At 53.6% G+C, this 26,179-nt stretch overlaps 1 protein-coding gene across 26 annotated transcripts; it reads right to left on the minus strand.

Annotated features, from left to right (window-relative positions):
• Nucleotides 1-1,932: 1,932 nt before the first annotated feature.
• On the minus strand, nt 1,933-25,809 carry TRAF1 (TNF receptor associated factor 1). 26 transcript variants are annotated; one of them, XM_023628781.2, is made up of 12 exons: nt 25,686-25,809; nt 24,053-24,158; nt 23,587-23,882; nt 23,161-23,288; nt 22,533-22,939; nt 21,743-21,817; nt 20,530-20,614; nt 12,040-12,105; nt 11,125-11,535; nt 9,465-9,642; nt 7,667-7,815; nt 1,933-5,544 (listed from the first exon to the last, which is right to left on the minus strand). In XM_023628781.2, the coding sequence occupies exons 5-12, from the start codon at nt 22,670-22,672 to the stop codon at nt 5,326-5,328; spliced, it is 1,323 nt and encodes a 440-aa protein (XP_023484549.1). In that variant the 5' UTR covers nt 22,673-22,939; nt 23,161-23,288; nt 23,587-23,882; nt 24,053-24,158; nt 25,686-25,809; the 3' UTR covers nt 1,933-5,325. The 26 variants fall into 26 exon arrangements, with proteins under 26 accessions (XP_023484549.1, XP_070107487.1, XP_070107488.1 ...); XM_070251386.1 differs by lacking the exon at nt 25,686-25,809 and adding an exon at nt 25,230-25,621 and having other exon boundaries at nt 24,053-24,262; XM_070251387.1 differs by lacking the exon at nt 25,686-25,809 and adding an exon at nt 25,230-25,585 and having other exon boundaries at nt 24,053-24,265.
• Nucleotides 25,810-26,179: the final 370 nt, after the last annotated feature.

Here is a 26,179-nt window from a genome sequence, read left to right on the forward strand (position 1 = left end):
TTACTGGGCGCAGCGGGAAGGGCTGTGGGCTGTGGCAGACGACCCAGGGCTCCGCGGGCTCCGCCTCTTGGCAGCTGGGCGCCCCCGAGTGAGCACACTCCTCCTCTGAGCATCTCCTCTTGTCTGCGCAGAGAACAGAGGCCCAAGTGCTGGCAGGACGGATCCCACTGCCCAGAGGGTGGTGGGAGGGTGAGGGCAACAGGCAGGAGGGCTGATGGCTCAGCTGACGTCCTGCCACCAGAGAGGAATCACAGGCCACCACAGCCGAGCCACCGACCCGCTGGGTGACCTTGACTCCCCTGCCTGTCCAGGGGTCAGCTCTTTCGGCTATGATGACATGAGCACCACTCACCCCAGATTTTCTGAGGAGGAAAATGCCTTGAGACGGGTGAGGGTTGAGGAAAGGACTTGAAAAAGAAGGCTGCCGTCGGCCCAGATGACCATGATATCCTGGCCCCCTCTGGAATGGTCCCCCGAACTCTGCCACATGAACTACTTTGCTTTGACAACACGCACACGTCCCAGAGGCCGAGGCAACAAATGAGACCCAGCTCCCGGCAAGGGGTGCATGGCACACCAGCAGCTCCCCTGACTTCATCCTTCTCCTTCCCTGTGGCCTGTGCCAAACCCACCCAAGTGGTCCCCTGGGGCGGGGTGCTCCAGGCCTGGGCAACTCCCCTGGAGAGGGATCCTGGAGAAGAAGGGCTGGCGGCTGGTCCAGAAGCCATGTCACATCTCATTGTCCCTCTCCTGCTACCCAAAAGCACCGGGGAGGATGCCATGGTGGGTAAAACCTCTGACTACGGAGGCAGAGACCTACCTGCTGGCTGTGTGTCCTTGGGGAAGTTGCCTGGCCTCTCTGAGCTTGTTTCTTCATCTATAAAGTGAGGAAAATGGTACCTTCCTTCCAGATCAGTTATCAGTGTTAAATGATACTGGCAAGTAAAGTAGGTGCTCAGTAAATGATACCTATCATCATTTTGTTAAGGTTATCAAAAAATTAATTTGCCGTCCGTGCAGAACTAAAACTGGATCTCCCCTTTCTGTGCCTTTTCCACAACGTCAGGCTGATCAAGTCACTGGACTTAAGGGTTTGAACCAAGTATAGACTGATCTGGGTCCAAGTCCTGGCTCTGGCCCTAGTGTGACCTTGAGTGACGGATTTTTGCCTCTCAGAGCCTGGGTTTCCTCCTCCGTAAGACAGAGACCATCACCCTCACACCTCCTTGGAGGGTTTTTCATGAAATGGTGGACGCAAGCCCTCAGCACAGTGCTGCTGTTCGGCTGGACACCCCAGGACTGGTTGGGCTTCTTGTTTCTGTTCTTATTAGACCGGGACCCCACAGTGTACAAAGCTAGTGGCTTCTGAGACCTTGGCATCCTCACAACACCGTGAAGTTAGAATTTTCACCCACACGGCAAAAGTGGAAACTGAGGCTTCGCAAGTAGCGCGGGTAAGTAAGGGAGAGGGGGTCCTGTCTGCTCCGCTGGGGTCAGCTGCGTGAAGGCAGAGGAGCCACCCCTCTGCCCCGGCCCAGGCTGTGGGCACGGTGTCCCCCTCGCCAGCTTCTGGACCCACTGTCTCTTCCAGACCCACAAGGCAAACCCTCTGCTGGGACTCCTCAAGCCCACCTGGACAGAGGAGTCCAGGAGACCCGCGTCGGCCCCACCCCTCTCAGACACTGGTCGTGCCATCTCAGGCCATCACTTCCCTCCTCTGTGCCTCAGTTTCTCCATCTGAGAACAGTCTTAATGATTTCAGCCCTGGGTTTGGCACCAAAAGACCTGAGTGTGAACCCTGATTCCAGCACTTATTTGGAGTGGCTCTGAGCCAGTTACTTCCCTTGTCTTAGTTTCCGTGTCTTTGCTGATACCAAGGGGCTAATGGTAGAATGTGATAACGGGACGTTATGTGAAAAAGGAACATAATGCTGTAATGAGTATGATTTTAATTGCATTTTAAAAGTCTATGTGTGTGTTTGTATCCACTGTTTCGAAAAGACAAAATTTACTAAAATGTTTCTCGTAGTACTTTCTGCACACTGAGCTCATGGGTGATTTTTACTTCCTTCTGTATATTACTTTTATAGTTTTCTGGTTTTTCTACAATAAGTATATATCTCTTACAATCCGAAAGCAACAATAAAGGCATACATAATAGTTGTCCCTACTGCTCAGGGTTGTCCGAGGGTCACCTGTGGACACCAGTGAGGTGGCCCGTGAGCTGCCGGTGACAGCCAACGTGTGGGTGCTGACTGTGCCCACCCTCTCCTCCCGGGCACCGCTGGGTTAACATGGGTAGTCCCGCAGGGCTGGCCCTCTGGCTGGGAGCAGAGGGACCCATTGCCTCCCAAGGCCTCCCAGGAAGGTGTGACCTCACTGAAGCTGAAGACACAGACTTCAGCCAAAGGAAGCCTGAAGAGGAAGGAAAGTAACTAGAAGCGAAAGACCTGGCCCCTGATTCCAGCTGCCTCCCCCGCTCCCACGTGGACAAGGCCCCTGGCCTCTCCGGTCTCAGCTTCCCAATCTCTAAGAGGGGATGAAACGGTGGGGGGTGGGGAGGAGCCAGTGAAACGTGGCTTTGCCTGCCTCTTGCCTCCCTCCCCTGAATCACCTGTAAGAGGCGAGATGTCAGATGTTTTGTGCACTTAACACAGGGCTTCTTTGGAAGATAAACTACTGTTTGAAATCATCCCTGCTGTTGACAGCCCAGAGGGTCACGCAGGTGATTTGGGACCTCCCCCACCCAGTGCTCCTACTTTCTGGCAGTTGGGACTGCCTTCGATGCCCATCCTACCTTTCTGCCTCTCCCCCAGGGTTCTGCCTCACAGACCCTACCTGCTTCTCATCTCCGTCTTTACTCTCCCCTACACCCCTATCCTCAGCATCTCACAATATTTTAAGGCTGAGTGTAAATGCCACCTCTTCCGCGAAGCCTTCCCTGCTTCACCCAGTGGATCTGGGATCCTGTGCTTTCTCTGAGCTTCTCTTATCAGTTTCAATGACCTACTTCCGTATCTACTTCCTCTGCTGAACTAAGAGTTTCTCAAGGGTGGGGGGCTCACGTTACCTTTCCCTCCCTAGGGTCTCAATAGAGCTTTGCTGAAAGAATGGCTGTGACTCACACTGTTCAAAGAGAGGTCTCTTCCCATGAGAAATAAGCAATCAAAGGTACAGAGGAATAGCTGTCCCCAGCAGTAGCTTGTCCTACAAATGCCTTGTCAGCTCAGCACTCACTGAGTAGGGATGAAGATGCTATTTGTCAGGACACCAGCCCTGAGGCGAGGTCCCCATCACTCGCTAGGCCAGACCTTCCCTTGTTATTTACACGGGTCGAGGGGAAGCAAGTCAGTCTCCAATACTGACAGGCTGTCGACGGTGGGGACAAGAAAAAGCAGCCCTGACGTGCTTGTAGCCTGTCACCAACGGCACGATGCCGTCGCGCAGACACAGCACTAACGCGCCATTCTCGTATTCTGGCCTCGTGAAAACCCTGTGAGCTGGGAAGGGCTGGGAGGATGCGCCCCCCCCACCCCCCGTTTTCAAATGAAGCTGAGGCACGACGGGATGCCGGGCTTGGACCCAGGCTGGGTCTGGTTTTCTGATGTGTTGAGCCCACTGTGCTGAGCTGCTCCCTCACCTCCTTCGTGAGGACAATCCTCTCAAATGCTGGGCCAGGAGGACAGGCAGGGCTGCTGACCCATTTCACAGATGAAAACCCTGAGGGTGTGAGGAGTGAAGTTGATGGTGGCCTCAGCATGTAGAGGAGGAATGAGCTGTGAGAAGGCTGGTGGGCAGAGGAGCGAGGTCCTGACCTGGAGCCCCAAGCGGCAACAGGAATCTCAGGGTCTCTGGAGAGTTGGGTGAGGGTCTCTGCAGGAGGTGGTTGTGTGAGGTCTCCAAGGAGAGAAGACGACCGTGGGCCACGGCCAGGCCATGACGGGTGAGGTGGGTGGCCACGGTGCCCGGGGCCTTTCTCTCTCCAGCCTCTCCTGTGTGGCATCTCCTTTGAGGTTCACGAGCCCAGTAAGGGAGGCAGGCTGGGGTGGGCATCCCCATGATGGAAAGGGGAAGGCTGAGGCCGAGGGGATGCTCCTGCCAGCACACCGGCTTGGGATGGTAACTGTGAAACTGACAGTGCCACCTGGAAGTCAGCAATGGTCTTCTCCAACTGGCTCAGTGACTGACTCCCACAACCATACACTGCATGAAAACTTCACGAGATGAAAAACATTCCTTCTTTGGTTTTATCCATATTTAAAAGGACAACCTGTGCTCAGGGGCTCAGAGGCCCTGATCAGTCAACTAGAGAAGTGAGTACCTTGCGGAACCAGGTGAAATGAGATTCTGGAAAGTGCTGACAGTGGGACCCCCAGGCAGGGAGAGAGGAGAGCTTATGCCCCTCTCCTCCGCGGTCCTTCTGGATGCTCTTGGGAGCTCAGTGACCTGGTTTCACCTGGAGGAGGTGAAGGGGTGTTTGCTGGTGGTAGTACAGGACGCAGGGCCTGTGTGTGCCCCTGCATGTTAGGGAAGCTGAGCTGCCAGGCCCAGGGTGGCAGGTGCCATGTGGGCCAGCCAGGCCCACCTGGAAGCTGGAGGGCATGAGGCTCCTGAATGTTTCTAGAACCTCTGCAGACCTAGGCCTCACCTGGGCCAGAAGGCTTAGACCTAGAGACTTTCTGGGGTGGAAGGAAGCTTCAAGGTCTTCAAATCCAACCCCCAATTTGATGCCTTCCCCCAAGTGCAGCCCTCTGGCTTTGCTTGCTTGCCTCCAGTGATGGGGAACTCAGTCCAGGCACGGACAGACTGAATTCACATTGTACACTCCCTTCCACCTCCTGGTCCCAGTTCTGACTTCGGGCAGGAAGAGAGCAAGCATGTTTCCAGTGCTCCGTGGTAGCCCTGCAGAGAGTGTCCCATCCTGAGAGCTTCTTGGTTCAGGTCCTGCCTCTCCAGCTCACCATCCGTGCCCCGGGCCTGGTCCCTATTCCCTCCCCATCTTGGTCAAAGCCTATCTCAACATTCAGGGCCGGAGTGGCTCCCCGGCCTCCAGGGCAGTGTGGTCAGTGCAGAGGAGGACAGTTCTGCCACCGCCTCCTCCTGGACCCTTTGCCTTTGTGGGCCCAGCCCAAGGTCGTGCCACCCTACGGTGATGGCCAGCCACAGTCCATCTGTTAGTCCTGCTCAGATCAAGCCAGCCCCTGCCCATCACTGCACCCTGGGATTTTGGGCGTCAAGGGCAGGACCTAAGTCATCTTGCTAAAGCCGCAGTCGGAGCTGGGGCTCCCGCAGGAGTCAGGTGTGGCTCACCCAGCCCAGCCCACCCTAAGCACTTGTCTCCACGATGCACTTGAGGAACATGGTGTCGTCCTTCACGTAGGCGTGCTTGGGCGACTGCAGCCTGCTGAGGGGGAAGAAGAGCGGGCAGCCGCTGGCCACGTTGGTTTCACTCTGGGGCCGCTGGAAGGATGCTGAGTTCAGGTCGGGCCGGAAGGCATCGATGGCGTGCTCCCGGTTATTCTGGTCAATGAGCATGAAGGTGACCTGCAGGGCGAGGGGCAGTGGGAGGTCAGGCCCTGGGCAGCAGCACCGAGGCTCGGAGCCGGGTCTTGGTCTATCACCTGTGTAGCTCTCTGACCTTGAGCTCTGACTGATTAGGACTCAAAGAAACAACGTAAGGACCACACCTGGCACATAGCGAGACCCCAGGAATGGAAGCACCTGGTATTCTGAGCAGGCTTCAGGGGTTGTCCTATGATTAGGGATCAGATGTTCTATCCAGCAGGAAGGGGAGAATTCGGATGCCATAGTCAATTTTGGTTGGCTGCTGGGGGCTAAGGATGAGACTGAAACCCTGACAAGGAGGCCAGACTGGATAACCTATAACGCCCCTTCCACTCTGAAAGGTTTGATCCGTCAGCTATAGCTGGAACCTCCTGGGGCAAGAAAAGATAGGCCTTCAACTGAGGGGCTGTGAGTCAACGCCCTGAAACATGAATGGAGCTTCTGGTATGCACAAGGCGGATATGTGTACCCCGGGGAAGCTGGTGATCTACAGGTGACTCAAACCCTCCTTCCTGGCACATCACTGAAATGCCCATCAGGACGTGAAGCGGCTTCCCACCGCCCACTGCCGCGCTCTCAAACTTGGCTGCACTTAAGTCCTCTGGGAAGGTTTTGAAGACCCTAAAGCTCAGGTCGCACCATGTACCGTGGTTGAGACCCAGTTGTTGGTATTTTTAAAATCTCCACCAAACGTATGGGAACCACTGAGCCACTGACTCATATCCAGACCTCGGTGGCACTCCCGCCCCCGCCCTACCTGTCTTCCCTTCTCTCCCTCCACCCCAGCTGAGGTCCGTATTCTCGACCCCTCCCCCCCTTTCCTCCCTCAGCCCCTGGCTGCTGCTGTCCACCTGCAGAGAATGCCTCGCTTCTCCCACCCTCTTAAATATTCTCAGTAGATTTTATTTCTAGAGCAGTTCTAGGTGCACAGCAAAACTATGGAAAATATAGAGATTTCCCACTTACCCCTGCCCCACACAACCTCCCCCACTATCAACATCCTGTGCCAGAGCGGTACATGGGTTACAATCAATAAACCCACACTGACGCATCAGAATCCCCCCGAGTCCACAGTTTACATCAAGGTGCACTCTTGGTGGTGTACATTCTATGGGTTTGGACAAATGTATAGTGACACGTAGCTATCATTATGTATGGTCTTATACAGAGTATTTTCACTGCCCTAAATATCCTCTGCGCTCTGCCTATGCATGCTTCCCTCCTCTCAACCCCTGACAACCACTGATCTCTTTACTGTCTCCATATTTTTGCCTTTTCCAGAATGTCACATAGTTGGAATCATACAGTATGTAGCCTTTTCAGATTGGCTTCTTTCACTTAATAATATGCATTTAAGGTTCCTCCATGTCTTTTCATGGCTTGATGGCTCATTTCTTTTTAGTGGTGAATGATATTCTGTTGTCTGGATGTACCTCAGTTTATTTATCCATTCCCCTATTGAAGGACACCTAGGTTACTTCCACGTTTGGGCAGTTATGAATAAAGCTGCTGTAAACATGTGTGTGCAGGTTTTTGTGTGGACATTAGTTTTCAACTCCTTTGGGTAAATATCAAGGAGTGTGACTGCTGGATCATATGGCAAGAGTCTGTTAGTTTTGTAAGAAACCACCAAATGGTCTTCCAAAGTGGCTATACCATTTTACACTCCCATCAGCAATGAAGGAGAGTTCCTGTTGCTCCACATCCTGGCCAGCATTTGGTGTTGTCAGTGTTCTAGATTTTAGCCATTCTAAGAGGTGTGTAGTGGTGTCTGCCTCCTTCCCTTTTTCTGAAAATGCTGCCAGTTCAGGCTGGCCCCACAGCACCTCCTCCAGGAAGTTTTCCTTATTCACCCCACCAAGTGGATTTCATTTCTACCTGTCTTCCAGGGGCACTGGTCCAGGCACATTAGCCCCTGGACTCAGGATGCTGGAGGGAGCCTTGGCTACCGGATGTGAACTCGGCTCTTGTTTGATAAAAGAGGAAACTGATAACGCAGAGGGGGCAAAGGACTTGCCCAGGTGACACAGCCAGTTCATGGCTAAACGAGGACCAGGACCCAGGTCCCCCAGCCCCACGCCATCGCTGCCCCGGCCCATACCTTGTTCCGGAAAGGCCACGGCAGCAGAGCGTCATACTCCCCTCTCATGATCACGATGAAGAGCGAGAGGTGGGTCCTCTTCCCCGTCCCGTCCCCATTCAGATAGAGCCGCAGGCACAGTTTGTAGCCGTACTTGGCAGTGTAGAAAGCTGAAATGCGGAAGCCACAGTCAGCTGGAGAGCGCTGGACTTTGCAGACGACCAAACTAGGACCGGCGGTTAGGCATGCCCAAGGTCAGTGGCTCAAAGCTAAGAAATGTGGGGTGGGAGCCCAGCAATCTTCTCGATTATAGAGCATCAGAGAGGGGACCCAGCTCTAGGAGATCGTTCAGCCCAGGGTCCACTGGCCGTCAGAACCACAGATTGCAGAGCCCCCCGGAGCTCGGGACTGGGTCGTGCTGGGGTGAGGACGGAGAATTTGCATTTCTGACAAGTTGGCAGGGTATGATGATGCTGCCGGTCCTGGGACCACACTTGGATTTAACCAACCTGCATTTCGTATTCAGGAAACAGAGCCCAGCGAGGGGAAGTGGCTGGCCACGCTCTCACAGTGTGTTGGGGCCAGAGCCAGGATTATGGCCGGGGCCTCCTATCTCCCAACACTGATTTCTTTCTGCTGCCCTAGGTCAAGTGGTTGGGGTCTCCTGGAAGCCAGGGGAGAGCGGGCCAGCTCACAGTTCCACCCTTGGCAAGGGCCCCTGAGGGCTGAGTCATCCCCTGGTGACTAAGCACAGCGGCCTGTGGACTCTCTCCCTGGACAGCTGAAAGGGCCCTCTGAGTGTGGGCTGTTACCACACGGCCCCTCTAGGAGGGGCCGAGTGGGCACAGGGTGTGTGTGTGTCGGGGGTAGGGGCAGGCAGGAAGGGGCAGGGAAGCAACGGCTGACAGTCTGACTCATGTCTGCCCCTTACATATTCTAGAACAAGAAGCCAGAGCCACTGCTTGCTTTTCCCTCTTTGGAAGGAAGCCTGGAGAAGCAGCCCACGGGGCCTGGCTTTGGGACCCAGACCTGCTCTGTGGCGTGGGGCAAACTCCGCTGCCTCTGTCTCCCCCTCCATAACGTCAGGAGGCTGGAGAGGAGTGACCCCAGCGCTGGGGGTCTTGGGTGTGTCAGAGGAGCTCAGGAACAGGAAAGGCACGAAGCTGGGGCAGTTGTGAGGGGTCCTTAAAATCGGCACTGACAGAAATGCTCCTTAACGACCCACCGTTCACTCAGACGCGCATGAACGAGGCGAGGGGAAGAGCACCCACGTCTGAGCAGTTTCTGCACAAACACACGCACTGCTGTATAAACGGTTATCAGCTAAGGAAACCTCTAATGACTAAGCACTTCATGCAGGATGCTGTGCCAGGTCCAGAGATGAGTAAGAACTGCCCAATTTACTCCATGCTCACTCACGTGCTCCCCAATCATACACAAACGCACACTCTTTGACTTAGACCCGCTGGCTCCCCGAGGGCCGGGGTCCCATGGTGTTCTCATTTGCACAAGCTTTGGTTCAGAGCACACTCTCACACCCGCTATCCACCTGGAACAGAGGACAACTTTTATTCCCATCTGCAGAACGTGACGGATGCTCAGGGAGGTGCAGGGCGTGCTGGCTTCAGACAGCCCATGCTCTGTGTGGCTCAGCGGGGAGTCTACCAGCTCCGTGGGCCCAGCACAGCAGGTGGCCTGGATGGACACCGGTCTAACTGGACACGGCACGGCTGTCCCAGAATTGACTGCTCTCCCTGTTTCCTGGGCCCAGGGGGCCAACCTCCCCCAGCTGGTCTCTGTGCCCCTGGAGAGGTGGTACCTGGGGAGAAGAGGCTGACAGTCCTGCCGCAGGCCGACTCATGGCACCGCCTGGTGACATTGGTGATCTTCCACAGGAAGGTACCGTCAAAGGAGGCCTCCTCCATGAGGCGGAGGCTCTGCTCCAGCTTGCCCAGGGCCTGGTCTTTCTGGGCCAGGGTCTGCTGCAACTCCAGCACCTGTGGGGACACCCATTCAGCCAGGGACACCAGAACCCCGCTTGGGGAGGGGGTGGGGATGGAGGGACACGGAGATAGATCTGCCCACAATATGTCTTCCTGACCAGCCTCCTACAGGCATGTGCACCTGCCTTTGCACGTGCTGTTCCCTCTCCTGGAATTCCTTTTCCTGCCTTCTCCACTCCACCAAACTCCTATTCATCCATCAGGCATCCGGGTCACAGAGCCCTTCCTCTGGGAAGCCTTCAACACTGCCCTAGCTCAGCTGGTCTCTCTCATCTACATTCTTAGTCAGCCCTTACCACAGTTTTATGAGATATATTTTCCTGCCTTTCCTACCAGACAGATGGTCTCCCCTACAAAGGGCTGGGCCCATGCTCATTTTATCTCTGTCTTGCACAGTGTCTGGCAAGTAAGAGCAGAGCCAGGAAGTTTGCTGATGAACTGAAGACATGGTCTGCCCTCAGGGAGCCCACCTTCTAGCTGGGGCAAGAGGTACATAAATAAAGGTTTTACTGGCTCACTTGAACCCAGCACCTGGCTCCTCTCGTAGGTTTCCCCATTGACATTTGAAAGAACACAGATTTATTCTTGGGTGTGCTCATGTAGGGAAGTGAGTATCCTTAAAGAAAACTGAATCCCTAACTTTACTGGTGAGAAAGTGGAAGTCCACAGGGGGAAGGTGACTTGTTCAGACCTACACAACAAGTTAATGGGGGAGCTGGAACTAAAATCCGGGCCTAACGCAACATCAGACAGTGATGTAATGTTGCTGCAAAAAAAAATGCAACCTTAGCATGATGACTGGTTATATTAAGAAAAGTATAAGCTCTGGAACAAAGGAGGGGACAGCCCTGCTCAACCAAGAACTGTCAGATATGTGGATTATCTGGAGTAGGTCTGGGACCTCCACTCTGAGCATGTGGAATCCCTTAGAGACTGAGCTGGAGCATATGAGGACAGCATAAAACAGTGTGCTCTGATGAAGGCACTGGGGGCATTTAGTTTAAAGAATGAAATATTCAGGTAGGATATAATCACTGACTGCTCATCTCTGAGGGGCTTCCATGGGGACAAGAAGTCAGATTTGCTTTCTGGGCCCTGAGGGGCACAGCCAGGAACAATGCAGGGAAGACACAGAGAGGCTGGTTTTAGTCTAGTATAAGGAAGAACTCTCTAATAGTGAAAAATGTCCAGCAATGGAATGAGAAGCTTAGGGACGGAGTATCCCATAACAGAAGAAGTTCAAGCGAAGGAAATGAAGCACTGCATGGGGGAGTTTTGCCCTGACTATAACTTCTGACTCAGTGCTCTTCCTCGAAGGTCTCAGGACACAGAAGAGAGACTTCCTGATGGGGAAGTGACTGCTCTGAGCAGGGAGAATGCTTCGAAGGAAGGCAGGTCCACTGCTCTGGAGATACGATAGGGCAAAGGGCACCCCCCTGAGCCGGCCTTGAAGGTCAACTTGCCTCCCACGCTCACCCGCTGTTCCAGGCTCAGGATGTGCTCACGGTCCAGCTGGCTCTGGTGGATGGAGGCGGCCAGGGCCAGGTGGGAGGCCTCCACCTCCTTGTTGAGGACAGCGACGATGTTCTCAAACACACGCAGCTTCCCCTCCAGCTCGGCCAGGAGCTTCTCCTTCATGAAGTGCTGCAGGGCCAGCTCCTCCTGGCTCTCGGAACAGGGTGCCCGGTAACAGTCGACCTCCAGGTCTCCAGCCACCTCCACGGCCGCCTGCAGCTGCAGGTCTGACAGATTCTGCTCCAGGGCCATGGGCCCGGACCCCAGGCCAGAGCCCAGCTGGGCCTTCCACTGTTTCATGAAGCCCAACACCAGGTTTAGGTGGGTGGCCTGGGAGGCGACCTCATGCTCCTGCATGAACTTTGGGCTCCCCTGCCAAGAGAACAGGGCTGATCAGTGAAAACAGAGAAGGTGGAGGGAGGACCAGGGAGCCGCGGAGAGTGCTGCCGACAAAGGTTGCCAAGGAAAGTCAGATCCATTCACCTAGCAAGGGGGAAGTGGCTTTGTGTGCAGCAGGGGGATTTGGAGGAGGACCCTGGCATCATGAGTCACGTGCATCCCGGCCTCCAGAGCAACAAGTCTGCCCTGCCCTTGAGTGTCATGCTGATTCAGGACCATGGAGAGAGGCACCAGGGCGGGGTAGGGGTGGGGTCATTTTAGTGACGCTACAATGCTCAGGTGAGACATTAAGAAGAACTTCCCTGAGTATGGAGATGATTTACCAGTGGGATTTGTTGCTTGAGAGAGTCATTCATGTAAGGGACATCCAGAGGAGTAGCTTGACATTGTGGGAAAATCCTGGAGGGGCTGGAGTGGGGTGATCCAGAGGTCTGGGCCTGTAGTGGACAGATCTCTGTCTCACACTCAGATGCTTACCTTGAAGGAGCAGCCGACACCTGCAAAGGGGCACCCAACTCCAGCCTCAGCCACCTCCGGGAGGTCCTGCAAATAATAACCGTGTCATTGGATGGTATGGGGGTCCCAGTGGCCACCACTGGGGCTCTCTGCAATCACCAGGATCCACCAGAGCATGAGATGGGCTGGGCCACATGACTGCACATGCTGTTCCTTCCGCCTGGCTGACTCCTTTCCACCCTTTGAACTTCAGCCCTTCTGTGAGCTTCCTTCAAAACAGGATCAGGGCCCTGGCTGCGATCCTGGGCAGTGCTGCCACTTCTCCCATCAGGACGTGTTCCACTGAGCCCTGAAGTCATCATTCACTCTATGGTTGCTACCACTGGTCTGGGGGCTCTGTGAGGGTCCCGGCTTTGTTCCCAGTGCTGGGGGCAACGCCTGGCACAGGAGCTAGGAACCTGCTGGCTGCATGAGTGAGCGCCTCCCTCCTCCTGAAGCCCATGGGGACTTTCCTCACAGTTCCCCTCGGGATCTCTCCCTGGCAATCCATCCTTCACTGAGGCGCGCCTGCCCTGCAGTGCTCTCCCTTCCAGGTAACGTGCAGCTGGTGGGGAGGGGGTGGGGATACAGAAGGATCTCAGGACTCAACAGAAACTGGACAACACTCTTAACCTAGGTACAGGTCTGAGGAGTTTACAAAGTGCTTTCATGGTCATAATTCTTCCTACGGTCCTTAAAAACACTGTGGGGAGGGCTGCGTACATTTTTTGTTCCCATTTACTGATGAAAAAACTGGGGCTCACAGAGGAGGAGGGATCTGCCGAAGGAGAAGAGCACGGTCACAGGGCTCCCCCCACACTGCATCACTATCTTGTCAAGAGTCAGCCCACGGGAGACCGGGAGAAAACTTTTCCCAAACACATATCTGAAAAGAGCTCATGTCCAAAATATATAAAGAACTCTTACAATTCAACAATGAGAAGATAAACAACCTAACAAAAATGGGTAAAATACTGAACAGAAACTTCACAAAAGGAGACACATAAACGACAAGCCTATGAAAAGATGCTCAACATTACTAGTCACCAGAGAAATGCAAATTATAATGAAATACCACAATGAAATACCACAATCTACTCACTAGATGGCTAGAATGAAAACAGAATGACAATACCAAGTTTTGGTGAGGATGTGGGGGAACTGGAACACTCATTATGTTGCTAGTAGGAATGCAAAATGGTACAGCCACTCTGGGAAAATCTATGGAAATATCTCATAAAGTTAAATTATACTTATAAAGTCACTTACTCATAAACCACGAGTATCAAGTTATCATACCACCCAGACATTTCACTCCTAGGAATTCACCCAAGAGAAACTGAAACATATGTCCATGTGTGTATGTGAATGTTCACAGCAGCTTTGTCCATAATAGCCCAAGCTAGAAACGATCCAGATACGCACCAGCAGGTGAACGGGTGAACAAATTGTGGTACATCTCTATCCATCAGCGATCAGATGGACTAAAACACCAATATATGCAACAACGTGGAGACACCTCAAAAACATGCTAAACGACAAAAGTTGAACACAAAAGACTACATGCTATGATTCTATTCTTAAGAGATTCTAGAAAAGACCAAACCATAGTGGCAGAAACCAGACCAGTGGCTATCTGGGGCTGCAGCCGGGGGAGCCTGACTATCTAGGGCCCCAGGGAAGCTTTTTCCAGGGGAGAAAGTCACCATCTTGGCTGCAGTGGTCGCACAATTGTATACATTTACCAGCATTCATCAAACTGTACACTTAAAGTGAGTGAACTTTACCGTATATAAATATCTTGATTTTCCAAGAACTTTTTTTTTTAAAGAATAATCTCATGGGGCAAAATGAATGATGGGGCTCAGGATGAAAGATGGGGAGCACGGAGGCCTCTTGGACCAAGCGAATACAAAGCCACACTAGTTATTATTCTTTCAAAGTAAAATAAGCTGTGGGTTTAATGAGTTTAGTTGGTTTGGGACACAGAGCACAGCCCAGCAAAGGGCCACCCGCCCTCAGCCCACTGCCCTGGGCTTCAAGCACAAGTCGTTCCCAAAAAAGAATAGAAAACAGATGTTTGGGGGGCAGAGGGCAGCCTTGGCAGGAAGACCGTGCTGGCGCTGGGGAGCGTGCAGTGACGCAGCCTCTCCCAGCAGGTAGCTTCCCGACACGTGGGAATAACAGAGGGGCTGATGCTGGGTGCGGCCCTGGTTCCTGGGTGAAGGTACCAGGGGTAGCTCTCAGGCCTGAAACTCCCCACAAGTCCACGATTCACATCCTCTGCGGTTCTAAGCTGAAGTGAGTCACAGGAGGGATACAAAGGTGAAAGGGATAAAGTCAGTGGCATTCCCAAAACACCCCGCAGGTGGAGGGATGTGTTCTTTGGGCAGCTCAGCCACACTGGTGTCGTGTCTGTGCAGTGGAAGCCCGTTGCAGGGTGGAAAGTGCTACATGAATGTAGGGGTCATCCTTAGGATGATGCGTGGATGCGTGCGGGCTGTGACAAGCCTCCAATGGCTGACAGAGGAAGGGTAGGGGTGACTTGAGAGGCTGTCAGATGCCTCGGTGGCCAGCCAGGCTGCCCAGAGTCCCATCATCAGTCAATCATTCATTCCTTGGAGAGCTACAGGTGTTAGGTGGTGGGCTCTGGAGCCAGCCTGTTGGGGCGCAAAGCCCATTTTTGTCGCTTCAAATACGAGCTGTGTGGCCCTGGGAGAGTTATTAACCTCTCTAAGTCTCAGTTTCCTCATCTTCAAAATGTAGATAATAATACTACCCCCCACTTCAGAGTTATTGTGAGGATTAAATGAGATAATACATGTAAATTCTGGTATTAGTCACCTATTGCTGCTATAACAAAGCACCACAAACTTAATGGCTTAAACAACCTAAATTTGTCATCTTACAGTTCTGGAGATTAGACGTCCTAACATCAAGGTGTCTGCAGTTGTGTTCCTTCTGGAGGCCCCAGGGGATAAGCTGTTCCCTTGTTTTTTTTCCAGCTTCTAGAGGCCGCCTGCATTCCTTGGCTTGTGGTCCCATCCTCCATCTTCAAAGCCAGCTGCAGAGCATCTTCCCATCCCTCCCTGACCTGACTCTCCTGTCTCCCTCTGATGAGGACCCTCGTGATTACACTGGACTCAGCTACAGAATCCAGGGTAATCGCCTCATCTCAAGACCCTTATTTGAATCACATCTCCAAAGTTCTTGTTGCCATTGTTACAGGCTGAGCTGGATCCCCCACCAAATTCATATTTCAAGTCCTAACCCCCAGAACCTGACTGTGTCTGGAGAGAGGGTCTTTAAGCTAAAGTGAGGTCATTAGGACGGGCCCTAATCCAACATGCCTGGTGCCTTCAGGAGAAGAGAAAACGTGGACACAGATGTACCAAGGGAAGATAACCTGAAGACAATGGGAGAAGACGGCATCCATAAGCCAGGGAGAGGGGCCTCAGGAGAAACCAACACTGTTTCGAACTTGCTGCCTCCAGAACTGTGAGAAAATAAATTTCTGGTTGTTTACGCCACCCAGTCTGTGGTGCTTTGCTATGGCAGGCCGAGCAGATCAATGCAGCCACTAAGGTAACAGAGTCACAGGTGCTGGGGATCAAGACGTGGACATCTTCGGGGAACATCATTCTGCCTAACGCAGTGCTCCCTAAATGTTAGCCATTATTATTACTAGGAATCTTACTATTACTAATATTTTTATTCCTAATAGATTAAGCACTGCCCTTGGGACATCTTTCCTCCCCACCCCCACCCCCAATGGCTGCCATATACATGCATTTCATTTAATCTTCCCATTTCAAACTCTTAGTTCTGTAAGACTCCATTTTCCCATTGGGTTTCCTCGGGGAGTGAGGAACATCCCTCAGTGTGTTCGCATTTATACAGGACCGAGGCATCCTTGCGTGTTATCTCATAGGGTCCCTGCAGCCATCCTTGGAGGCAGGCAGGGCAGAATTAGCTTCACCTTCATACAGATGGGCAAAGTGAGAGAACGGCTGGCCGGAGGGCACACCAAGCTTGCACATTTGAGGAGCTGACCAGAATCCGGGTCCTCTGTCCCATAGTTAGAGACCTGGCAAGGGCTTGCTGCTTTCCCTGCACCCCTGTGCGCACCACCCCATCGGATCTCACAGTACCACGAGGGGGAGGTCGGGACTCTGAGGTTCTGCTTCTTTTGCGTAGGTGGAGGAGCCAAAGCTCATGGATGGTCCATGACTTGCAGCAGGGGATGCAAGGTGGAGGCAAAGGCCAGGGAGAGGCCAGGGGCCTGGGGTCCACATCCAGGGTCGTTCCTCCTCACTACAGAGTCCTCACCTTGACCAAAGGGCGGCCTCATCTGAAGGCTGGGGACCGAGGGGACAGGAGAGGGAAGCAGGCTGGGGCTGCAGAGGAAGAACAGGGCATCTGTCCTGGGCCAAGCCTGGTGTGTGTCTGGTGCCACAAGCGGCCCCTGTGTGAGTTGCCTCATTGCTTGCAAACTGCTAAAAATAAAATTTGCAGTGGAATTTCCTCTGAGGAGGAAACAGAAACAGAGAAAACAAAATCCCAGCCCTGAGGGAACACTCGTCCTTCTGTCTGTGTCCGAGAAGTCTGGGGGGGTGCAGTGTTCCCGGCCACCCTGGTTACCCAGGCCCTTTGTGACGGGGTCAGTAGAGGGTCCCAGCGAGAGGCCCCCACTCGGGGACCTGTGGGCCTCTGAGAATGTGAGCATTAAGAGGGTGCCAGGAGCATGAGAGCTGCCTCAGTGAAGCCACTGCACGGAACAGAGGGTCTGTGCTGGGCACAGAGGCTGGCTGAGGTCTTAGATGCCCACGGGGGCCGTTTTTGATCAGGTCTCAGCTAGTGCTGAGGGAGAAGCACTCTACAGTCATAGAGTGGACCCAGTCAGTCTGTCGCTGCCCGCCAGTTCCTGCCCACCTCTGTAACTGGGCCAGTTTCCTCTCTGCCAAGTTCTGCTCAGTTTAACTGCCACCTCCTCCAGGAAGCCCTGCCTGATTTTCCCAATTGGAAGTAGTCTTGCTCATTCCTGTTTTTCCATAGCACTTGGTGGATTCCAGAACTTAGGGCTGACTGTGTTATTTTAACCTGCATAAAACATTTGAATATCACTAGCCTAGGAGGCAGGAGGTGGTGACACAGGATGTCATGGGATCGACGAGGGTAGATGCAAGTGTCAAGCTCAGAAGTGTAAGGGCTCGGGGATTCACGTCCAGGCATCACACTTGACAGGACACAAATAAACGGGAGCAGTTATGCCAAATGCATAGAGACTGGGGACAGACTCAAGAGGAACGTGGTCAGTGTCTTCCCACAGAGGCAGGGCTGCCTTAGGGGCAAGAGGCTGACTGATTCGCCTTTTGTGGCCCCAAGGGAGTACAGCACAAATAAAGAGGAAAACGGTACAACAGTCAGAGTCCCCTGTAGGGAAAGTGGTCATTGCACAGAGTAATGAGCTCCCCGTCACTGGGAGAACATAAAGCCACCTGGCACGAATCCAGTACAGAACGGAAACTAGACCAGACAGCTTGACCTCTTGTCATTTTCTGATTGTAGAATAAGTTAAGGCATTATTGTAAGCCACCAGACTCTGAGGCCAGCTTGCTTTTGACCTTCTTGAGTGGCCTCAGAGGGAAGAGTGGGAGAAACGAGCCCATTCACAGGGTCGCAGACAGACAGAACTGAAATCTTCTTTTCCAGCCACTGGGTCGTCCCCTACTTCACTGTCGCTTCTGTAGGAAGGTCTTGATTCTCCCGGCAAGAACCAAGGCTCTAACTAGGTCAACGGTAATCCTTTAATATCTCCTCTGACATTAGCCACTCCGTCTATGGCTCCAAGCACTTCTTAGAGAGAGATTAATCTAATGAAGTCAGAGGAAGAGCACAAAGTGATAAGCAGATGGCATGGAAAGTGTCTGTGAGGATGGGCGGCTCCGGGCTCAGCTCAGCTGGTCCCCAGCCAGGCCCCTCCACCCTACCTCCTTTTGCTAGGTTTCCCCAGATGCACAGATGAACTTTGGAATTACCACATACACAAAGTGTTAACTTATAATCAGCTGCCTTCCTTTGCTCAAAAGTCCCTCAAAGTCCCCACCAGGGTCAGGAGCCAGAGGAGTCCCTGGTCTTTCCACTATGTGGCTTTCGGCAGGTGTCAGACCACTGGCTCGCCCACTCCCCAGCTTTCCACCGGGGTGCAGTGATGACTGTGTTAGGCCGGGAAGCCGGGGGTGGGGGAGAGTGATGCTTCTCAGAGGTCTGCCTGTGTCCAAGAGGCCTCCACCCCCAAATGTAGACAGCACCCCTCCCACCCCAAAGCCTGCTAGAGTGCCTGGAATTCCACCATCAGAGTTACTTCATTTGGTTTAAGGCAGCCAGTTTCAAACTGTGCCCTGCTGGGCCCTAGGAATTCCCAGAATCCCCAGGGGGCTGGGACAGGAGAGAGAAACTAAGAGGACACGAGTCCACTCTCCCTTTCAATAACAGCACTTCTACTCTCATCTGATTTCACATTAAAGATGAAAACATTAAAATCACTGGATTAAGAGATATTAAAATATCTCATCTATATTATCTAAGATTTGTACAATGAATGTGTATTAGTTTCGTTAAGAGGCAAAAATAGAACAAGTTAAAAATAATAGTCCTGGAGCATTCAAGCAGGGAGGGGCCTTAGGAAGCATTTGGCCACACCCTCCCTTTTGTTGGGGGAGCGAGGTGGCCCATGGAAAGAGTGATGGGTCTGCTCTTGGCTCATAGCTCATGGCCGGTCCACTAAGATGCCCAAGAGGGAGGCTCAGGAAGTGCCTCCATGGATCAGTTTATCCTATTACCTCTTAGCACGCGGCGGAGGGTAAAGTCCTGGGAAAACTCACTGGACCCTTACTATTAGTCCCTTGAGGGTCTGCGGGAGGACGGGCTGCTGAGCAGGGGGCAGGAGAGTGCTCAAAACCAGCTTTGGGTGGAACAGGAAACTCCCCCAACTCTCTGAAGGAGAAGGGCCGAAGTCAAGAAGGGAGAAGGAGGTGTGGAGGCTCGCCTGCCTCTGTTCCCACAGGTGGGAGGGAGGGCCGCCCTGCCAGCCATTGACCAGTAAGCCGTACATCACAGGTCCTGGAAAGGCCTTGCGGAGCCAACGTAGCTTCTTCATTTTACAGACTGAGAAACAGGCATGGGAGTCATCTCAGGCAACATACTGAGTTACACAGAGCCATCCCTGGGCACCAGGCTCCTGACCCCTGGGTTCGGTGCAAGAGGCTGCAATGAGCTGGGCGCCTAACAGGGCGGACAGTGAGGATGGCCGAGGGCAAGACCCTGGTGACTGGGGAGCTCCACACTGAGACCCCCCTAGCGGGTGTCGGGGCCTCACATGGAAGATGAGGAGGTTAGATGTAGAACAGTGGTTCTTACAGATGGCGGTTCATGGACCAATACAAGTTTTGTGTTTTTTCTTAAATTGACAGACTAACATAAAGATTGCCATATTTTAATTTTACCAAGTAAAAGCTTTACCAAAAATTCTGCCATCTATCATCACTATCATTTCAGTTATATGAAGACATTAAAGGAAGGGCACAATCTCAGAGTAAACGTTGATTCTATAAATGGAATGAATTTAGTTTTAAGAAAAACTCACTACAATTTCCTTATTTTTATCATTTGGTCATGAACTGGTGGGAGAGCAATCCTGGCTGGACTGTGGGGACCTCTGGGCTGGACAGAGGACCTGCGAGGGTCCTTCTAACCTGGAAGGGCTGGGGTTCTAAACTGGGGTGCCTGGGGATGTCTCCTTGGCCCCTCACCCTTCCAAAGCTGTCTCTTATTCCTGGAAGCACAGCTCGGCAGGCCTGAGAGCTGAGCTGAGAATGGCCTCTCCCCATCTGAGCGCAGACAGGAGCAGAAAGAACTGTCTAGATCAAGAGTTGGCCACCTTTTCCTGTTAAGGGCCAGATAGCAAATATTTTGGGCTTTGCCGCCTCTGTTGTAACTAGTCAACTCTGCCATTGCAGGGTGAGAGCAGCCACACACAACACATAAATGCATGGGTTGTGGCTGTGTACCAATACAATTTTCTTTATGGACACAAAGGTTTGAACTTCATATGTCACAAAATATCACTCTTCTTTTGATTTTCGCAAACCACTTAAAATACAAAACCATTCTTAGCTAGTGGGCCATACAAAAGCAGGTGGCAAGCCGGATTTGGCCTGCCGGCTATCGTATGTGGATGCTTGGCCGAGACTGTTGTTCTCAACCTGAATCTGTCGCAGATCAGCCCGGCGGCTTTGGGCAAGTCACGCCACCACTGCGAACATGAGTCTCCTTACCTCTTATGAACAGAATTCAGTCCAGACTGAAGACAAGGGCAGAGGCTCCCGCCAGTTGCTGCACAGGCAGCTGCTTACTTGGCCTCGACCAATGGAGCAAACGGACAAATCCCCTTTCCTGGCTGTGCAAACGTACCTTCTCCTGAGACACCAGGCTTCCTGGGCCCACAGACTGGGAGTCGTCCCCTCTGCATTTGAGACAGACCCGATCCTCGCCGTTCCTGGGGACACACAAACCAACCGCGCTGAGTGAGGCAGTCCTGACTCCCTGGCACCAGCCCCTATCCCGAGAGCTCCAAAGCCCAGGCTGACGTCTGAAGCCTGGAGGCTGACAGCAGTGAGCATGCAGGTCCACAAGCCCGGACTCCCCGCCGCCAAACCTGCAAAGCCCTGAGCACCCAACATTTGCCTGGAGCCGGCGGTGAGTCCTTTGGCAGCCCAAACTGAGCTGAAGTGACCCCAGGCTGTTGGAGCCCTTACTCAACCCACTTAGGATGAAGAGTTATATGTTCCATTGCAGAAATACTAATATGCTTGATTACAAGGTGCTGCCTCAATCTCCGCTGGAAGAATTGTGTACGAATGCACTGACCCGCTCTCCTAAAATCTGAAAAAACGCTGAATTCCAGAAGACATCTGACCCAGGGGTTCAGGGAAGGGATTGTGGAAGTGTGACTGTATTTGCTCTTTGCAGCTTCCTCTACTAGGTTTTGGTCTCTTGTTTTTACTCATCACAGATGACCGTGGCCTATTAGAATAAGAAGGGACCTCAGAGGACATCTAGCCTGAGCTTCTTCACCAGGAGTGGGTGTCGGACTCTGACCAGGTGACCCATGGGTATATGTGCTTTTATAAAGCTCCCAAGTGATTCTGATCCACCGTGAGAGCTACTGGTCACGCCCATTTTGCAGGGAGGGAACTGAGGCCTGTGAGGAGGGAATGGATAGGCCAAGGCAGAGCGGATCAGGAGCAGAGCTGGGCAGAGCTCTTCAGACCTCAGGCCTGGGTCCCTTTGACACCTAGTCAGCTCCCTCCCCTCTGCCAGGTTTTGGAAGAATGAGGAGGGAAGGCAAGAGACCCGTTTCAGAAGCCTGAGAGGAGCCCAGAACAATCAGCTTGATGCTAAACCAGTCAAGCTTTGCTCCACCACCCCTGACCTGGCCTTTCCATGGCCACAACCTCTGCCGCCTCTTCTCACAGCCTCCCCCCTTCTCAAAGCTTTGAACTTCTCACTCGTCTGACTCAGTTTTCCCACTTCTTAAGCTATAAAGCCCCAAACAGAGGTCACACTGGGGGCACATGGCAGTTTAAGAGCACGTTTGCCAGGAAACTGGCCTGGGCAAACCGACCTGATCGCTCCATCAGGCCTCACTGTCCTCATCTGTGAAATAGGATAATAACAGGATCCACCTTTCCAGGCTCTTCTGAAGACACAAAGAAAGAGCATGTGGTACACAATGGGTGTGTAACAGTTGCTTAAAATGATCGTATTGATGTCACATCTGAGTTATTTATATTTTAAATACAAATACATGCATATTTTCATATATATGATATATATACATTTCATACATACAAAAATGTACATTTTATATACATGTTTGTATAAAACATATACATATTAATATACATTGTATATATATAATATAAACAGATACTTTGTCACCTTTAAAAGGGTTCCCAGCAAACGAGGTGATGGGTAGTATTGTAGAAGGAGATATATTTGTACAGAAGTTTGTTCTTTACTAAGGGAGTTTACGTTCATTATTATATGAACTTTTTTGAATAAGACTGATTGGGTCTGTAACAATTCTGGGAGGTAGAAAATAGCTTTACGGCATGTTACAGACAAGGAAGCTGAGGCTTCGAGACATTAAGCAATTTGCACCAGGCCACACAGCAAGTAAGCAGCCCAGCTGGGCCCAGAGGCTCTCGCTCCGCCCCAGCGAGCCTTCTGCTGTGGGAGCTGACAATCTTCTGCGGCCACTTCTCCTTCCACCAATAGCCAGAGGGGCAGCACCAGTGGAAACGGTGTGGAAACTGAGGCCCAGAGAGGTGAAGCCACCTGCCCAAAGCCCCCCATGAGGGTTCCCTCCCTGGTACCTTCTCCCCACCCCCTTTGGTCCTCAGACCCCTCACCTCGAGTTCTCAGAGAGACAGGCAGCACAGCAGAGGGCCCTGGGCTCTGATGGGTCCTCGCAGACGGTGGGGGGGCACCCAAAGGGAAACTCGTTCTCATCGGGGGCCGGGCGGGGGCTGCTGGCTGAGCCAGAGGCCATCCTGGCGTCCCAGACTGGCGGGGGGCCCGTCTAAGCTCCTCTGGGGCAGGGCACCAGCCTCGTGGAACTTGTGCTGAGAGAAGAGGTGTGTTCTGGCCCAGGCCACCCTCTCTGGTGAGCAGGAGTCTGAAGACTTTATCTTCTTCTTTCTGGTTTGTGTGGTTCAACGTCACCGCTGAGTCACAGCAGGGATGGGGCAGGAATTACCCTTTGTGGTGAAAAAATCCCCTGGATGGTGCCTGAAGGCCCCTGGAGTGTCCAGTCATTCTTTAGAGTGAGAGAGAGAGCAAGAGAGCAAGTCAGAGAGAAAAAAGAACCGTGTCACGGACTTTCAGGAACAATCGTCAGAGTTCCCCTGTCAGAGAACTGTAAGCTGCCACTGGCTTCCTCCACCTCCTCCCCAGGGGATGTCACAGAGCCACAGCTAAAGACATGTCTGTGTTCCCTGGACCTCCAAGCAGCCTAGAATTCTTGGTGGGGGTGCTCACCTTTCTGGTGGAAATCCCCAGGGGCCTGGAGGCAGGTCCCAAAACACAAGTTCCAGGCGCTTTAACTCTGCCCTGTGCAGTGTCGCTCGTAGAAGTCACTTCCTCACAGGGGAGCTCGGTTACCCCATCTGTAAAATAAGGAGTGGTAGCAGGTGGTCTCCAAGGCCCCTCTGGCCTCGAAGATTCAGGAACCCTATGGCCAGGGCCACCCGAGGCAGCAGGGAGGTCTCTGATGGCCCAGAACTGCCCATGGCATTCCTCGTCAGTGACGGTGACAGTGACGACACAGGGCCCTCCCCTCCTTTGAAGTCCGAGGCCTCAGGATCATAGACAGCTCAGGGCCACCCCCCACGGCCTCCCTCGGGAAGTCATAAGTGGCCACACGCTCAGGTCAGGTAGCACCACTTCCTGGCCCTGAGAACAAACCTCTAAACATACACCAGGTCACAGGGCATTGGTCTCAGTAGCCAAGTGGGATGCAGATCCCAGTGGTGGAACTACAGCTCCTGGCGTGTCTCCCGTGCGCCGCACGACGTTTTCCTTCTGAATCCTTAGAGCAACCTGCTGGGAATTCTTCTGCAGCCACGTATCGGCTCAGAGAAGCAAGATGCCCAGGCCAAAGTCACAGAGCCCCGGGTGGCGGAGCAGCATTAGCACCAGGTCTGTGGGACTCCAGGTCCCGAGACAAGGTCCTTAACTTCTCTGAACCTCAGTTTCTGCATCTGTAAATGGGGATGATGATAATAACGACTTCACCTGACTATCAGGGGTGAAAGCAGGGCAGGGTGCACGGCCCACAAGAAGTGCTCAAAAGGCTTCGAGATTGGATTCCGACGATGACTTCGGCCCTTCAAAATCAGGGAAAGGGGCTAAAATGGTAAATTATGCTTACAGAGTGTTTTCACATCCATCAGCTCTACTTGAGCCTCCCGAGTTGGCAAGGCAGGTCAGATGTCCTCCGACCCCAGGCAGATTCAACTGCACACCTTCCGGGGCTCCTGGGAAAGACAGCATGGCACCCTCTGGCTGGAACGTGAATCCAGACCTCTACCCCAACCTGGGCCAGCCCTGGCCTGGCCCTCTCAGCAGGTGACATTGAGGCCTACTTCAGAGAAAAGATTGTCAGAGAGGCATTCCCTTCACCGCATACCCCAGACCTGCAAACTTCCTGCATCCCACTCCTCCTCCTTCCCTTGGTTTGGCACAGATGGACTCCCCAGACTCATCTCCCCACCAAGTTCCCAACGCTTTCTCTCTAGTCCCTTTTCTCTCCTCTCGGTCTTCAATGCCTCCCTCTCCAGCAGCCTCTTCTTATCAGCATCAAATACGCTCAAACTGCTCTAATCATAAAAGTGAATAGTAACAGGTACTGCTTTTTAGTGCTGTGTTAAGTACTTTTACAGGTGCCATCTCATCTAACCTTCACACAAACCCTGTGAGGCAGGTATTGTCATCATCATCCTCATTTCACAGAGGAGGAAACTGAGGCACAAAGTTAAGTGACTTGCCAAAGGTTTCACAGTGGTGAGGACTGCAGTGAGTAAGGGTGGGAACTTCAGAACCCAGAGCCTGTCTTCTAACCACACACTTGCTTTAAAAGGCTCCTCACCCTCATCCCAAATTCTTCTCCCGCATCTACACTCTCCTCACTTTAAAGGAACTTCCAGAAAGGACTGTCTGCTTCCTCACTGGAATCTCCCCAAGGTTCTCAAAGTGGAGGTGGCCAAATGCCCTGGGCCCGTCCCAGTTTCTATCCAGCCAGCCCTCTGGCCAGCACCTGACAGGAGTCTTGGCCCCTCCTTACGGAATCCCTTCCTTTCCGCATCCCCTCGTGTTCCCTGCCCCCTTCTCTGCTCCTTATCGTCTCCTTGACCCCCTTCTCTTCCACCCTGAACCTCCATCGGTCCCATCTTTGTGGCTCCACCCTCTGGGGGCTCTGCACACGCGGAGTCTCTGCGCCGCGTACCCCCATCTCCCCAGCCTTCCACTTGTCCTTCGGGGCGCACCTGGACCATCCCCCACCTCCCCTGGGAGACTCCGTGGGCCGCCCTCAGGATGGGGTTAGGCACCTGGCTTTGCGATCCCATTGCGTCCCACAACACGAGCACAGCCCCCTCCCACCCGGCTCGGTGATTCTGGGTTGCCTGTTTGTGGCCCTCAACCCGGTTTGTGCGGCCCCCGAGGGTAAGTGACCGTCGTCTCGCCACCGCCATATATCCAGTTGCCTGCGCAACGCCGGGAGCAGAGCAGCGCCCGCGACTATACAAGGATGTGCGAACCCGGGGCACCCCGGCGGCTGCGGCAGGGAGTTCGGGGCCGGGCTCCGCAGGCGCGGATTCCAGGGCCCTGGCCGCGCGCGAGGGAGGCCGCGCTTGGGGAGCCCCCGGCCGAGCAAGCAGGAGCTGGCGCGTCCCAGGCGGGGAGAGCGGGGGGCGGGGGCCGGGGAGCCGCCCGCAGTCCCGGGGCGGATGGGGGCGGGGTGGGCTGGGGCGCGGCGGGTGGGGGCGGGGTGTAGTGCAACCAACCTCGGCGCCGCCGCCGCCGCCGCCGCCGCCTCCGCCTCTCTGCGGCCCGGCGGGAGCTTCCGGTGGGGCGCCGAGGACGTGGCCCGGGCGGCGGAAACCGGGGAGGGCCGGGGCGGGTCCCCGCTGCCGGAGCAGGCTCCCGGGGCCGCCCCGGGGGCGGGGCGAGCGCTCCTCTGATGGGGAAACTGAGGCCCGGGGCTGGATCTGCGGCGTCGCAGGCTCTGTTCTCCCACCGGGAACCGACACGCTTCCACTCCCCTCCTCCCCGCGCTGCGTTCCTGGCACAAATGAAGGACTCAGGAATGTGTCCGCAGAATAAACACATACAGACTTGGCACTTGAACCCTCACCCCCGTGTCCTGCCTGCCTGAAATCCCGCGTGGGGATGGGGTGAGCCGTAGCAAACCCGAGTCTTAGCCCTCTTGGATTCTTGCAGAGCCCAGCACGGCGCCAGGCTCCTCCGAGCTTATTGGGATGGAGCAAAGAGAGGGTCC

This window comes from Equus caballus, chromosome 25, assembly GCF_041296265.1.
Source record: "Equus caballus isolate H_3958 breed thoroughbred chromosome 25, TB-T2T, whole genome shotgun sequence".
Classification (NCBI taxonomy): Eukaryota; Metazoa; Chordata; class Mammalia; order Perissodactyla; family Equidae; genus Equus; species Equus caballus.